This window comes from Plasmodium yoelii (assembly GCF_900002385.2).
Source record: "Plasmodium yoelii strain 17X genome assembly, chromosome: 2".
Lineage (NCBI taxonomy): Eukaryota > Apicomplexa > Aconoidasida > Haemosporida > Plasmodiidae > Plasmodium > Plasmodium yoelii.
In genome coordinates this window covers 574,338-592,048 of record NC_036174.2, presented here as the reverse complement: position 1 = coordinate 592,048, position 17,711 = coordinate 574,338, and the positions used below count along the sequence as shown (strand labels likewise).

Below are 17,711 nucleotides of genomic sequence, written 5' to 3'. Positions count from 1 at the left end.
ATACATATGTATATATATGTATAGGGTCATATACACACATGCAGGTGCTAATTGAGCATCTCTACATACGTGTATTTATAAATCATCGTCAATATTAAAAGATAATTTTGACTGAATTAAATTATAAAACTTTTTTAAAATAAGAACGTCAAGAATTGCATATTCTAAACTTTTAAATGATAAGGGCCTAAAATTCCAATTTATAATTTGATATTCTTTATTTACATCTTTGTCTGGAAATAATGCTTTACCAAATAGTTTAACTGAAAGAGTGGCATTTTTTTTGAGACATGGAAAACTATTTTTTAATTGTTCATAATATTTATTATATATATTTTTTAAATCATAATATTTATGTATACAACTATAAATACCAGTCTTATTACATACTTCACATTTTGTATTTAAATGTTTATTAATTAAAGCTGTATTATTTTTATATTTTAAAAAATAATTAACTGGATATATATTTTTATAACTTATATCATCATTTAAATTATAAATATTTTTCCTTTGATCATATTCTTTTTTTTTTACAAAATTGTTATATTTATTTCCATTATTATAATTATTCCCATTATTGTAATTATTTCCATTATTGTAATTATTAAAATAGTTACTGTTACACACATTTCTGTAATTTTTATCCATTCGAAAAAAATTTCTCATAATTTTTTTTAATAACTCTTCATTGTTATAATTATGTGTATGATCATTTATATTGTAACTTGAATTTGTATTATATTTATATTTATATTTATTTTCAATGTCTTGACTTACATTTTTGTCATTATTATTTTCTTTTAATAATATCTTGTTATATTTTTCACATTTTAACATATTTAAAATATCATAAAATTTTTTAAATTGTAACATATCATTATTTATAAATGCTACTCCAATTTTTATAATATTATCATTCCTAAAAAGTTCAGATATATAATAATTAATTTCATAATTTTCAATTGTGATTTTTTTTACATCAATTATATATGATAAATTACTATTTTTTAAAGCAATTTGAAAAATTGATATAATTGGGTTTTCTCTAAATACTGCACATTTCCATTCAGCATCAACGAATATTATTTTTTCATTTTTTTTTATATATTCATATAAAATTAAAAAATCATGAAAATATTCAATTATTACTATTTCTTTTAAAGATGATCCTAAATCATTAATACAAATAAATTTTTTATGACATGAACATGTTCCATTTCTTTTAACTAAATAATCAAATGAATTTTTAATAATTTCTGAATTTATTTTTTTAAATTTTTCAAAAATATCAAAATATTTAAAAATATCTGATATTTTATATATTTTTCGTGTTATACTATCTTCTGACATCATTTCTTCATTTTTTAACATAAAATATGATTCATTTATTATTATACAATCTTTTTTTAAAAAATAATATATACTATTATAATTCCACACCCCATTGTTTAAATCTCTTATATTTCCAATACTAAATTCATTTTCCCCATTTGAAATGTGGTTACAATTATTAATATGACTACACATGTTATTTGCTGTTAAATATTTTTTATTAATATTTCTATAATCGTTATCGTATGCTCTCTTATTTTGATGGTCATATATGAACATTTTGCCACTGCTATGATCTATATACATGCCACTATTGTAATCTAAGTATTTGCCATTGCTATAATTTATCTTTTCACTTTTCTGATTTTTAAAATATAAAAAATAAAACATTTGAAAATATGTGTCATCAAATGATATGTAATTTGGGTATAAAAAATATAGTGCTACTAAACAATGTTCTAATTTTTTTTTTTTTAATAATGAATAAAAATACATTTTCAAATATTTTGGATTATCAAAAAGATAATAAATAATATATTTTTTATCAAAATTACTTAATAAATAATTATAAGATTTATAATTTAAATATAAAAATAAATTTGGAAATTCTAATAATTCATAATTAAACATTTTTATTAATTTTATTGCATATTTTGTATTTCCACTTAATAATTTTTGCTTAATAAATTCAAGTTCTAATGTTTTATCCCCTTTACAATATTCTATACAATTTGAAACTTTTGTATCATTAATAAATAAATCATTTATTTGTAAATTATTATTAATATCTAATTTTATTGGATATAAAGATTTGTCTAAAAAGTTTATATTATTTATTTTATTCACACTCAAGTATATTCTTCTATTTCTGTTGCTAATATTGCTTTGGACACTATTTTCGCTTACAACTTTATCACTATTTGTGTTGTTACAACTGCTACTATAGCTACTGTTATAGCTACTATTATAACTGTTAATGTGTTTATTATAACTGCTATTTTTTTTATTATTATTATAACTGCTACTATTGTTACCACCTGGGCAGTTTTTGCTGCTATGCTCACAAGACGTATTGCTATTTTCATATGTACTATAATTAACACACTGATTATCCAAATTATTTTTGTCATTTATACATTTTCCATTTTTTAGATCAATAATTTGTTTATTATTAAATATACCATTTTCATTCCCTTTATAATTTATATCTTCTCTTTTAGGAGTTTCAAATTGACCATTTTCTTTTCCTTCGTTAAGTAATAATTTTATTTCATTATCATTTATGGAATATTTATCACTCTTATTTTTCATTTCTTCAATATTTTTATAACATTGTTCATATTCTACACACCTTATTTTATCATCCAAATGAATATTTATAAATTGAGTTTCTTCATTTATTTTATTATTTTTTCCATCAAAATAATTCTGAATTGCAGAAATATTTTCATCTTTTTTATCACAATCATTATATTCTATTCCTAAATTTTTTTTTTTTTTTTGTGTTAATAAATTATCTGATATAACATTATCCATTTTATTCTGATCAACAGAATCTTCTTCTTTTATAGATGTAGATAAATATGAATAATTATAATTATCTTCATCTTTATCACAAAATGAAATATTCATTTTGTTATCACTTGAATTATTTAATATATTTACATTATTTTCTTTTGATTTATCATCAAGTTGTATTTTCACTTTATCATACAGATTCATATATCTATTACTATTTTGACTACAATTTCTTTGACGCCTAGTATAATAATATGTTTCATTCATACATCTTTTTTCTATTTTATGTTTAAGTTTTTTATCTGTTCTGTTAGTATATAATTCTTGAACTTGATTTGGAATGTATTTAAAAGTTACTATATCATTTATATATATACAATTATATTCATTTTGCTTAGTATGAATTTCTAAATTTTCAAGATTATTATATTTATAATAATTATGTTTAATATCTTTATTAACAATATCATTTAAAAAAAAATAATGATGAATATTATATTTACTTATAAAATATAAAAGATTACAATTATTTTTATTATTATTACATATATAAACATAACAGCTTATATCTAAATAGCTATTTGGTATTGTTAAATTATATTTATCTATTAATAAAATTGCAATTTTTGTAACATTTAAACTAACATAAGATATAAACATATATATATATTCATTCACAAAATTATTAATTTGAATAACATACTTTGATTTTAATGATATATTATTATTTCCTTTATTTTTTTCAATTTGTCTACAAATATCTCCCCTATCATTTACCGATTCGATACTACCATCTAGCGAATACATTTCTTCTTTTAAATTGTTACATTTAATTTGGCTAGCATAAAAAATAGTGTCATTTTCATTATGCTGATTTTCCACATTTTTTTGAAAAATATATTCTTCTTCATAACCAATAGCTGGGGTAAAGAATATTTTGTGATACTCCTTACATTCACTGTCATTTTTATTTTTAATTTCGCTTATAAAATTTTCTTCATTTTCAAAATCAGTTTTATAATTAAATAATTCTGTATCTATATATTTTTTTAAATTATTAAATATATCTTTTTTATCAATGCATTTTTTTTTATGAACAATGAAATCAACCATATCTCCTAAATACAATAAAATATAAAATATTTGTTTTAAATTATTTTCATTATGTACACTATTATTACAACTGTTTGAAGCATTTTTTTGATTTTTTTGATTTTTTTGGTTTTTTTGATTTTTTTGATTTTTTTGGTTTTTTTGATTTTTTTGACTATTCTCTTGTAATTCTTCGTTAAAATCAAGGTTAAAATTATTTATTTTTTTGTATTTTTTTCTATTATTATTATTGTTATTATTTTTGTTCCCATTTTTATTATTACCACTAAAAATGCTATTACTATTATTATCGTTATTATTATTAAAAAAATCAAACACATTATTTATATATAAATATATAGCAACATATAATTTGGATGTCTTCAATATTTTCATTTTTTCATACAAACTATTTAAATGGTGTTTTATATATTCAAAATGCTCAGATTTATTATCATCTTCATTTTTAATACTATTCATTTTGACAAAATTCGATTTTTTCGTTACATTTTCATTATTTACAGTTGCTAAAACGTTCATTTTTTCCAAATTTTCCAAACATTCCAAACATTCCAAACTTTCGCTATTTTTATATTGCTTGTAAGCACACATTTCCTGTTTGATAACTTCATAGGTACTATTGTTACCCTCATCATTGTTATAACATTTGTTTAAAAAAAAATTACAGTTTTCTGATTCTTTTGCATCACAAGATAATAGAAATGTTTCTTCTATTTGTTTTTTTTTTATAAACATATAATTTAAAAAATCATTATCTACACACCAATTTTCCAATTCAAATAATTCATGACTTTTATTTATAGTTTCCTTAATACTAATAAAATTATATTTAAAAAAATTTAAATAATTTTTTATTTGTTCTGAATGTAAAAAATTGTCTTTATTATATTTTATAATTTCCCAATTATTATCTTTTTGATTTTTATTCATAAAAATCTTCATTACATTTTCTAAAAAATAATTACAAGTTAATTTATTTTTAATTTTTTCTTCATTTTGTAAATAATAACCATCTGTTTTATTTATATTATTCGTTTTTATATTTTTTAAAATGGTATATTTTATATCATAAATCCAATTAAAAAAATTTAACGATAATTTTTCATTTTTTCCAATTTTTATATTTTTTATCTTAAAAAATGTGTAAAATTCATAAATATAGCATAAAATGCCAAAAGAATAAATAATATCACAAAATTTTTCATAAGTTGAATTATGAATCATACAATTATTATTTATCTCTTTAAATTCAATATTGTTATCTCTACAAAATTTAATTAATTTATTATATAAACAATTTTCTTCATCTTCATTTGTATTTTCTAAAACCCTTTGTATAATAAATAACGGATCATATATTATATATTTAATAATTATATGATAAAATGCACAAAGAAATATATATTGGTAAAAATTTCTATTCTGTACACATTTCATATGAAGAGATAATTTTGGTGGTATCAATTTATTTAAATATTTCCATACAACGTTATTTAAAAATTCTTTATTTTCAATAACATTTTTTTGATTCTTCTTTTTATTTATATAATTATTAAACTTTATTATAACATTTTCAATAGATGTTATATATTCATAAATTATCTCCGCCTCGTTTTCTAAAGATAACTCTTTCATTTTATCTCAATTTTTTTTTTTATTTTATTATTATATTTTATCGATAATAATTTTATTCCTAATCATCTTTATATTTTCTCTTTTAATTGGCTACTTGTTCATATATTTTGGGGACTTTCATGCCTACATATATTCCTGTCTGTATATACATATATATATGTTTGCAGAAGTATCATATATATTATTAGAAATAAATATCTTACCCATATGTGTAGAAAAAAACATGCATAGTTAATCACTGGTTTTATCGATACTTGAATTATCCTAACTACCACATCTTTACCTTTTAGGAATCAGTTTTCTCTCAATACTCTTTACAATAAAAAATTAATACTTTTTTTTTTTTTTTTTTTTTTTTTTTATATTTACATTATTTTCAGTCGTTTGTGTTCCCTTCTATAAGTTCCTACTCATTTCTTAGAAATAGAAATGCTGGTTTGCTTGATTACTAGTTTGTAAAATGTACATACATATATATATATATATATATATATACATACATATATTATATGCATATATATATTTATATGAAATATATTTTTTTTTCCAACAAATCCATACATGTAATATACATTACTATCAGTGTTTATTCTCTTTATTTTTTTTTATTTTACACTTTGTGGATATAATAAATTATTTCCTTAAAAAATCTAACTATATATTTTTTTTTCCAAACCCTCTTTAGTTTATTCGTAACAATTATACGCCTTTAATTAATAAAAATTTGTAATAATAAATATACTTATTTTATGTATATTTATTTTTACAAATATATTCACAAATATATTTAAAAATATTGTATTAAAAAATTATTATAAATAGATGAAACGACTTGACATATTTTATTTTTTTTTAAATTGTGTTCCAATAAATGTAACATTATAAAAATATTTTATCTCGGTTTTTTAATGTAACATAAAAATTGAAATAAAAAAAAAAAAAAAAAAGGGGAAAAAAGGAAAATTTGAGAAAAAAAATTGTAATATGGAAAATTGTAAAAAAAAAACAAATTTAAATAATCAAATAGTAGAATGGGATAGTTGAAAAAAATATAAAACAACACCAAAATAGGATAAAAAATAAATGACCCCCCACCCTCTCAATATTATATTAAATAAATCACTAAAAAAAAATAGAAAGAGGGCGAAAGGAAAGCACACAAATCTTACATTACTATATTACAACATATATTGTATAGGTAACAACAGTTTCACAAATTAATAACTTTATTTTTTTATAAAAACGTCTCTAATAATTTACTAGTAAAAATATATGTGCATATTTTTCCCCAATAACTTATATTTTTTATGCACAATGTTGTTAACGGGGTAAAAAAATGAACAAAAAATGAACAAAAAATGAATTAAAAAATGAACAAAAAAATGTACTAAAAAATGTACTAAAAAATGAACAAACGAATAAACGAATTACACAATTTACACACCTGGAAAATTTATAAATATACAATTTTCACATATTTTTATTTTTAATTAATTTTACACACTTGTAATCATATTTATTTTTTTAAACAATTTTCCAAACAAATTCTACCCACTTTTATTGTTCCAATTCCAAGTGTATAGACATTCCCACATATGTATATAGTATATATATTATATATATGTATAATATATGTATATAATATATGTATATAATATATATATATATATATATATATATATATAATACACGTATTATGCATTTTAAATTAAACACACAAATCGCCATATTAACACATTTGATTTATAAAAACAATTTAAATAATCATATATCTCCATATTTTTAACATATAAAAATTTTGTCAATTTTTTTGAAAAAGTGTTAATAATTTTTAAAATATTACACCCTCCTTTTTTTAATATATTTAATTTGTCTCTTCTAAAGACAACTCATGCCAATCTGTAATATATATATGTATATATTATATATATGTATATAGTATGATCACACACAGGTTGTAATTATGGTACCTCACCAAATGCACATCATGATATTCATATGTTTGTATGACTTACTGAGGATACAAAATTCGAATTATTATTATTAAAAATAATTTTTTTTCTCAAATTGTTAAGAAAATTTATATTTTTTTCATTATACAAGCAAAAATATGCATATATAAATAAATGAACGCATAATTATGCAAAAAAAAAAAAAAAAAAAAAAAAACTACATTTACAGATTAATTTTATATTTTTGAAATATATACAATCTGATATATCTAATAAAATTACAAAACATATAAGGCGCTAAAATATCTAAAATCATCAAAGACAAAAATAAAAATTTCAAGCGATAAGTAGGGAATGGAACAAGAGAAAAAAAATAATTAATATATGGAACTATATTCATTATATTTAAAAATAAGAAAAAAAAATTACCTATAAATATATAAACAAGCTCTTTATTTTTGTGTAATGGTAACATAAAAGGCAATCCTTCATAATTGCATAAAAAAATTGATAAGTTAATACAATAAATTAAATAATAAATACAAGTATTAACTATATTAGGAGAAAAATCACCCTTTATATCTGGTACATAATCTGGACCCCTAAATGAGCTAGCTATAATCCATCCATAAATTAAAATAGAAAAATGAACTATAATTTGGCATAATAAAGATAAAACAACTGTAATATTAAAAAGTGAATTTGGTGGAGCATAGCTAGATATGCTTTCTAATGGTGTTGTTTTAGATATTAAAACTATAAAAGATGTATATAATAAAGATATAATAGTAGTTTGTGCATCACTCAATTTGACTCCATCTAATGTTAATATAGATACAGAAAAAGCTGTTATTAATGAATTTATAATCATAAGTTTATACATCATAATAACTTTTGATAAAGCACATCTACCACATGATATTATTTCCTTAACACATTTTATATCGTTTCCTTTATATGTAAATGGAGATGCTATACTCGCTTCTCCTAATTTAATTAATGGTAATGAATCATCCATATTTTTCATCATATTTTCTAATTGTTTTTTTCTTTCATTATATAATTTTATTTGTTCATAATATTTTGCATTCATATTATTATCAAGATTGTACTGTGGAATATTACCATATTTTGCACACACATTTTTATAATCGCTAATACAATTGTTAATGTTAGGAATTTGTTTTTCATAATTTCCATTTTGATGCTCTATTATTGATTTGTTGTGGATATAATTATTATTTTCATCTATTTTATTTTTCAAATCTTTATTTTTATAACATATTTTGATACTTAATAATGATACACCTACATGTGCTGCTTTCAATGCAGCCATATCATTAGTACCATCTCCACACATAATTGTTATATTTCCTAATTTATTTAATGTTTTAATAATTATTTCTTTATTTTTTGGAGATACTCTACAAAATATATGAACCTTATTTATTAACATATCAATCAAATTTATATTATTTTTATATTCTCTAAAAAAATATTCAATTATATTTCCTGTTATACATAAGGTAAATAATTCTGAACACAATTTTATATATTCTTCATTTCCTATGAAAAATGGTATTATTTTTTGGTTTTCTCTATTACTAAAAAATAACATATTATTTATATTTTTTTCATTTTCTATCATATTAATTAAATGTTCAATTATTTTTTTTTTATTCAAATTTTCTTTGTATATATTTTGTAAATTTGTTATAGCTTCCTTTTTTAATATATCAATTTGATCATCATTAAAAATTGTATTTTTTTTAATTTCGCCAATAGAAATTTGTTTATCTTCATCTACACTTAATGATGTTTCAGATTTTTTTAAATATAAATTATTTCCTTTATTATAATGTTCACTTATTTTCAAAATTAATATATCTTTATCTTTTACATAAGGTATCATATTCACATCTTGAGCAACTTGGCAAGCAGTTAAAGCATTATCACCAGTTATCATAATATTTTTGATTCCAGCATTTTTTATATCTGAAATGTAAATAGGTGTCGATATTTTGATTGGACATAGAAATGCTAAAAATCCACAAAAATATAAATTTTTTTCTACATCTTCTCTTCTTAAATTTTTGTTAATTATTTTATTATCTAATATGTTAGCAGCTAAACAAATAACACGATAGCCTTTTATAGATAAACTATTTAATATTTTATCATAATTTTCTGGAATTTCTTTTAAAAAATTCTTCATTATTTCAGGGGATCCTTTACTAACAACTATATATTGTTTTATCATATCATTTTTATTATTGCTTCTATTAATAGTAGAACCCGTAATAGAATTACTACTTATATTTTTTTTTTTTTTTTTTTTTAATTTATTTAAATTTGAAAGATTTTTATTAATAATATTATTTTCTATATCATTACAAAAATTATCAACATTTGTATCATCATCAGATTCATATAAATCACCAAACCAATCACCTTCATATCCAGTATGTTGTAAAATACATGTCATTCTTTGAAGATCAGATGAGAAAAAAAATCGTTTATATATAAAAAAATGTTCTATAAGATTATTTTTCACTTGTCTATTTTCTTTACCAAAATTTGATATTCTTTTATTTAAATTAGTTAATGATTTACTAGAAATAAAAAATTCTGAAAATTTATTTCCTCCATCAGAAGTAATGTCATTTCCACCATTGGATACATAACTACTACTTCTGACATAAATATTATCTATACTTTTCATATTACAATTCAGTTTTAAAAATATATTTTTTTCAAGTGGGTCTCCTAATAATTTATTATTAATGGTACATAAAGAATGACATCCACTAATGACTGCTAAAGAAAGAAATGGAACTCTTTGTTTATTTATAATAGATTTATTTGATTCATATATATGATTCATTTTATTATCTAAACCATATAGTCCCAAAACTACCATATTATCTTCAGTTAATGTTCCAGTTTTATCAAAAGCACAAATATTTGATTTTCCAGAAAATGGTAATCTAAATGGTTCTGTACAATATATTTTTAAATTATATAAATAAACAATAGATATAGTTACACCTAAAGATAATGTAATTGGAAATTCTGGTGGTATAACTGCTGTAATTATATGTGAAGCAGATAAAAGAATTTTATATAAATTTCTTTCATCCGTTGTTTTTAATATTGTATATACTACATATACACATGATGTTATAGAAAAAAATAATAAAATAAATAAAAATATTATAGAATCAGTACTAGATGAATTTATTTTTTCAGATGTATTTATTATAGTTCTAACTAATTTTCCTTGATATGTTGAAAACCCATTTTTTAAAACAACACCTACACATCCTGTAATTGGTAATTTTGAATTGTTAAATTCGGGGTTTTCATTTTTTGTTAATAATATATTTGAACCAGCATATACTACATGTTTTTTGTGTTTATTTTTTATATCTATTTTGTCAAAATATGAATAATAAGATGTACCATCCAAGTTTTTATTATCATTATCATTATCATTACTATTTATGGCCACACCTTTATCAATAGATGCCTTTATTAATGGAATCGATTCTCCTGTAAGTATTGATTCATCTGTTATGCACATGCCTTCTAATAGTAACGTTTCACATGTACATATATTATCATTACCATTTATATCGTTAGATAATATATATATATCACCAGGAAGTAAATAATTTGATTTTATTATATTCCATTGCAAATTTCTATATACATAAACATTTTGAGGAGACATTTTCATACTATTAATAAGACTAAATTCTCTTATTCTTTTATTAATTAATTGTGATTCTAAAACTATTAAGATAAATATCGAAAATATACCAAAATACCAATAACTATCAAGCATCCATAATATAATGCTAAAAAATTGAAAAATAAAAAATGGAGATAACATTGCTTGATATAACAAATTTTTAAAACAAGGTGATGGTATATCATATATATTCTCTCCATATTTATTTAAATTATTATGTACATATAAATCATATGGTATTTCAAAATAGTTTTTTTTACAATCATAATTATAAACACTTTTATAAACATTTTTATAATCATTATTATAATCATTATTATAATCATTATTATAATCATTTTTATAAACATTTTTATATATATTAGTTATTCCTATCTTTTTATTATTTTTTCCAGAAATTTCATAACCACCTTTTACTTGATAATTTATATTTTCATTCAATTCTTCATTATTCTCAATAATATTGCATTTACTTTTTGTATTCTTCTTAAAACATTCTATTTCGTACAACTCTTTTATGTTGTTAATTAAATTTTTCCATTCATTTATATAACTCGATTCTATATTACCATCAATATAAAGTATTTCCGATTCTTTATTTATTTTTTTCACAAAATTTTCCTGACACGAAATCTTATTCTCACATTCAATCAGTCCTTTCCAATTTAAATAAAATGGTAAATTAAAAATGTCAAAATGTTTTACAGATTCAAAATTTAATGTTTCATAATTAAATATATATTTTTTGTGTTTATAGAAAAAGTATATGTCATTATTTTCTTTTTTTAATTCTACTAAAATAGATTTAGGCTTATATAAATTATAATCTGTGTTAAACCTTTCTTTTTTTTTTGTATCATTTTTATTAGGTAAACAATTTTTAACACATTTTGACAACCCTTTTTCTTTATTTATTTTTTGAAACCCTTCCGATTTTATAGGCTTAATATATATATGTGTGCAAAATTTTTGCAAATTATATATATATTTATCTCGACCCTTATTACTTAATCTACTATATGCAATAAATAAATTTATGCTTAAGCTCCATTGGGATAATAAAAATGTTAATAAATGAAATGCAATAAATATTAATAAACATACAAATTCGATACTGTAAAAAATGTATATCAAATTATACTTTCCTACTATTATCGGTTTAAATGTGTTATCACTATTTGTGTTTTCTTTATCTTTTTCGTTCTCCTTTTCTTTATCTTTTTCCTTTTCCTTTTCCTTTTCCTTTTTTATCTTCAACTTGTTTAATTTATTCCCATCATTTTCACCATATAACCATTTACTAGTAGAAAAGGAATTATTTTTAGAATGAAATATATCATTATTTTCAAGTTCTGTTTTTATTTTTTCCAAATATTTATAATCTTTTGGTTGAGCTTCAAATTTTTTATTTTTAAAAATTAAGTGCAAAAAATATGCATAAAATATAAACAATAAAACATCCAGCCGAAAATATGTCTTTCTTTTTTTGTATGCTAATATATTATATTTTCTTTCCATATTGTTTTATTAAATGTGAAATAAGAATAAATACGCATTTATAATAGTTTACCCTTATCCACATTAATGATTTTTTTATTCACACATCGATACAAATATACACATCACATTTGTATATATTATATATTATATATCTTTTTTCCTTTTTTTTTTCCTTCTTTTTGTTTTTTTTAATTAACCAATATAGTTATCATGGGTTGTATATCCGTATTCTTTTCGATTATTTTTTTATAAGCTGAAAAATATAAACAAAATATCTCACAAATATATATTATTATTTTTTTACTATATATTATACTAAACTATGGTATTGCTGAATGGATACATATGTAGTCACATACATAGTTTTTGCTATATTTTTCATACAAAACTTATTTATTCTTATAATTAAATTTATAATATTCTCTATCCTCTGTCATAACCTTTATAATTCTATCTAACTTATAAACGCAAATATATCCATAAGCCCATATATATACCGCTTTTATTCAAATGTTTTGTATAAAAATTGTATTTTAAAAAAAAAAAAAAAAAAAATATATACATATATATTATATATATAGGTAGCTCCTATCCTTGAGTGTTTCCTTCCTGTTTCTTCGATTTGTTCATTTAATTTATCCTTTTGTTTTTCTGATTTATTCGTATTTCTTTTTCACATAATATATTCTTTTTATTTATTAATTATTCACATGTATATTTATTTTACGAAAGCATTTGGTAATAATATATATTATATATGTTGCCAATTACTGAAAAAAAAAATAATGTTAAATATATTCATGCACATATTAAATAACACGACAATTTTTCTAACATTTTTTTTTTTTTTTTTTTTTTTTTCATTTACCAATTTATTATATTTTATTAATTTAGTAAATTTATGGAAAATAATATTTCCTCATTTTCTTTAAGTTGGTACATAAAATTGCACATACTTTTTGAAAATCTATATGTGCTTATTTTTTATTCATTTTCAAAGAATTATACTGCTGCTACGTACATATACACATGCATGTATGTATGTATATGTATATATGTATGTAATGTATATATGTATGTATATATGTACGTATGTAATAATAATTATGCCATTGTTTTGGTTTTATTATTCCTCATTTTCTATTTCCCTTATTTGTGTTTGCTTTTTTAAACTATCGTATTAATTTTAAATGCTTATTCAAAAAGTAAGAAAAAGCAAATGAAATTAAAATAAAAAATAGCCAAGGAGATACCTTCATAATCTCAAAAGCCAAACGAAATATAAACCAAGACAATCATACATAAAAATAATACATAAATATGTACATGTACATGCATAATTATTTATATATTACCAAAGTAAAGAGAATATAAAAATGATATTTTTTTAAAATTCCAAGATTTGGAAAGGATGTTATTTGTAAATCATATTTAATTCGTACATATGCTTATTTTATCCTGTTTTATTTTATCCTGTTTTATTTTATCCTATTTTTTTATTCCATTCTATTAATACTAAGCAGTATAGTAATTAATTATATGAATAAATAAATAACTAATTAACAATTTGACAGTTAATATATTTAAAGGAAAAAATAATGAAATGTATACATATATATATATGTTTGTGTTATTTTCTCTTATAAAATAATTGTCTTCCTGAAATGTTTACAATTTTATATATTTGTTTTTGTAACAATTATATACATATGTATAGTTTCTCACTAAATAATTTACAAATAAATATCCGTTGCACATTTAAAATATTTTTTTGTTTCTCTCTCTCTATATATATATCTATTACGTATTGCCATTTATTCATTCTTAAAACATTTTTTTGTTTTTCACAAAAATATATCGATTTTACACACATATAATATTTCTACGTATTACCAATACACAAACAAATGGTATGTTATTATTTTTTCGGAACAATTAAAAACGTTAATAAAAAATGAGTACTTTGGAAGAGGTAGCATATGAAAAGCTGATAGAAGAATTAAAAAACAAATATCCATTTTTTAAAAAATATAATAATGATTTTTTTTATAATGAAAACAAAAATGATAAATTAATAAAAAAGTGTTTTGATATATATAAGACAAATTCTGAAGATGGTGATGGAAATGAAGATGAAGATGGAGATAAAGATGAAGATAAAGATAAAGATAAAGATGAAGATGATGAAATAAAAAAATATACTAACTTATTAGTAGAAGAAATGGATAAATCGTTTTATATGTTAGAAAAAAATAATACGATAAATTCTTTATGTAACACCTTTTTAAAGAGTTACAAATATAATACAAATAATTACTACGATTATATTAATAAAAATTATATGAGTTCGGATCATTTTCAAAAAAATATGGAAAATTATATACATAGAAAATCGAACAAATTGTTTAACCAAGATTCTAAAAATTTACAAAAAAATTTACAAAAAAATTTGCAAAAAAATTTACAAAAAAATTTACAAAAAAATTTGCAAAAAAATGTTCACACAGTTCAAAATAAAGAAGAAAAAAATACAGAGCCCACACAAAAGTGCATAAAAAAAAGAACTATGGAAGTAGAAAAAGAAAATAAAATAAAGAAAAAAAAAAAAAATAACGATACAGAAATTATTTATCTTAAAGATATTCATAATATTGAAAAAAATTCTGGCGAACAAAATGAAATGCTTTATTTTATTCAGCACAGAATAAAAAATAATATAAATATAGGTTTTTGTGATATTTCTTATATCCCATTTATTAAAACATGTTTTTATATAAATTATGGGTGTGCTAATGTAAATATTTTAAATAAAAAATTGCACACCGTTTTTATGATTGATAATTGTATAAAAAAAAATAATACCAGCAGCGGCGACAATAATAAAAACGATAAAAACGAAAATAATAACGATAAAAACAATAAAAATAGTAATAAACATAAAAACGATAGTAATAACGATAAACATGCGCAAAAATATAAAAGAATTATAGCATTTGGAAGCTTAGGAAAAAAATTATTTTTAAAAAATATAAAACCCCATTCAATTGTAAAGGGATGGATATATAAATATGATGTTACATGTAAATGTTTTTTTATAAAAATTTTTTCAATTAAAAATGAAAATAATATAGACGATAAATGCGCAAATAATTTATCTCAAAATGGTGTAAAAAGTTATCGGAAAAAAAAAGATACCAATAATGATGCACACAAACATGACGAAACAAATAATGATGATACACACAAACATGACGAAACAAATAATGATGATACATACCCAAATGACGAAGCAAATAATGATATACATACTAACAGTTCGCAAATACAATATTTAATGGAATCCAAATTTAAAAACGAAAAAAGAGAAATTATTGCATGCCTTCCTTTTAAATTTATTAATAACTTTGAGTTTGTAAATAATTTAGATATTCAAGGTTTAAAAATAGATCAGAATTTTAAACATTTTCTAGGTATGAATATATGTGCACATATTTATAATAATCAAAAATATATAGAGACAAACTTTGATAATATATTAAATAAATATGATTTTGATTTTTTTATTACATTTAATTGTGATAATTATATACATAGTGATAAAATCGGATTTATAATTAAAGAATTACCTTGTGATGTTTTGAAAAATCAAAATATAATTAGTGATAACTCAAAAGGGTGTACTAAATTTTTATTAAGCATTTTTAATTTTTTACTTTTTTCCAGTAACCAATTTTTAAATGCTGAAAATATTATATATAAAGAAAAATATTTTTTATTAAATTTATCACATATACCATCATTAATACATTTTAATTTTAGAAACAACTTATTTAAAATAAATATTGGATATACTATAACTCAAAAACAGAATCTATTTTGGTCTAATACCACTTTTATCGAAGCATTTGAAATATATAAAAATAATAGTGAGTATTATAAATTTTTAAAAAATTATTTTTATTTAGATTATAATAAAACGAATTTTACTTGTATTTATGAATATCGAAAAAATAAATTCACAACTGAGTCAAACAAGCATGTTGCCAGAAAAATCGACACACCGAGAGAAATGCACGAAAAAAATGGCGAAAAAAAAGACGAAAAAAATGGCGAAAAAAATGGCGAAAAAAAAAATGAGGGCCAAAATGAGGGCCAAAATGAGGGCCAAAATGAGGGCCAAAATGAGGGCCAAAATGAGGGCCAAAATGAGGGCCAAAATGACGGCCAGAATAGCGTGGCACGGCTTAACGCTGAACAATCGATAATTTCCAAAGTCAAATTTTTAAACCCCAATTTATATAAAACGAAATGGATATACGATTTCTTGGAATGCATAAAATTGAGTATTAACTTAAATAATAATAATATTTTAGCAAATTTTTTGCTTAGCTTAGTGCTTTTTGAATTAAGCTGTTATTCAGAGTCTTTCCTTTTTCTTTTTCGAATTTTTAAAATAAAAAAAATATTTATAGATAGTTATAAATTAAAAAATATTATATGTACAATTTTTATTAACCAATTAAATAAACCTGTTAATAAAGATATATTATGGAATAACATTATTAATTTCAAACAATATGATTTATTTAATATGAAAGAAGATAGTTCTGAAAAATATTGCAAGAATGTATTTAAACGAAATAAAAACATAATAAATATTCTCAATAATATTAAGCTAAAATAATAATATATATATTTTTAATTCTCAATAATATTAAGCTAAAATAATAATATATATATTTTTAATTCTCAATAATATTAAGCTAAAATAATAATATATATATTTTTAATTCTCAATTTTATTACCCGAAAAATACATTTTGTAAAATGTTTGCATGTATATATTTATTTTATTTATAAATTATACATTCACAGACCCATTCAATAAATTGAGTTAACCGTTT

At 20.2% G+C, this 17,711-nt stretch overlaps 3 protein-coding genes across 3 annotated transcripts; 1 reads left to right on the top strand and 2 right to left on the bottom strand.

Annotated features, from left to right (window-relative positions):
- Positions 1-75: 75 nt before the first annotated feature.
- Positions 76-5,601, bottom strand: PY17X_0213400 (conserved Plasmodium protein, unknown function; the record flags this gene model as incomplete). The annotated part of the gene is made up of 1 exon (XM_723138.2): positions 76-5,601. One exon carries the CDS (start codon positions 5,599-5,601, stop codon positions 76-78), a length of 5,526 nt encoding a protein of 1,841 aa, XP_728231.2.
- A 2,175-nt stretch (positions 5,602-7,776) lies between these two features.
- On the bottom strand, positions 7,777-12,825 carry PY17X_0213300 (uncharacterized protein; the record flags this gene model as incomplete). The annotated part of the gene is made up of 1 exon (XM_724120.2): positions 7,777-12,825. One exon carries the CDS (start codon positions 12,823-12,825, stop codon positions 7,777-7,779), a length of 5,049 nt encoding a protein of 1,682 aa, XP_729213.2.
- A 1,936-nt stretch (positions 12,826-14,761) lies between these two features.
- On the top strand, positions 14,762-17,491 carry PY17X_0213200 (conserved Plasmodium protein, unknown function; the record flags this gene model as incomplete). Its single annotated transcript, XM_022957981.1, has 1 exon — positions 14,762-17,491. One exon carries the CDS (start codon positions 14,762-14,764, stop codon positions 17,489-17,491), a length of 2,730 nt encoding a protein of 909 aa, XP_022811383.1.
- Positions 17,492-17,711: the final 220 nt, after the last annotated feature.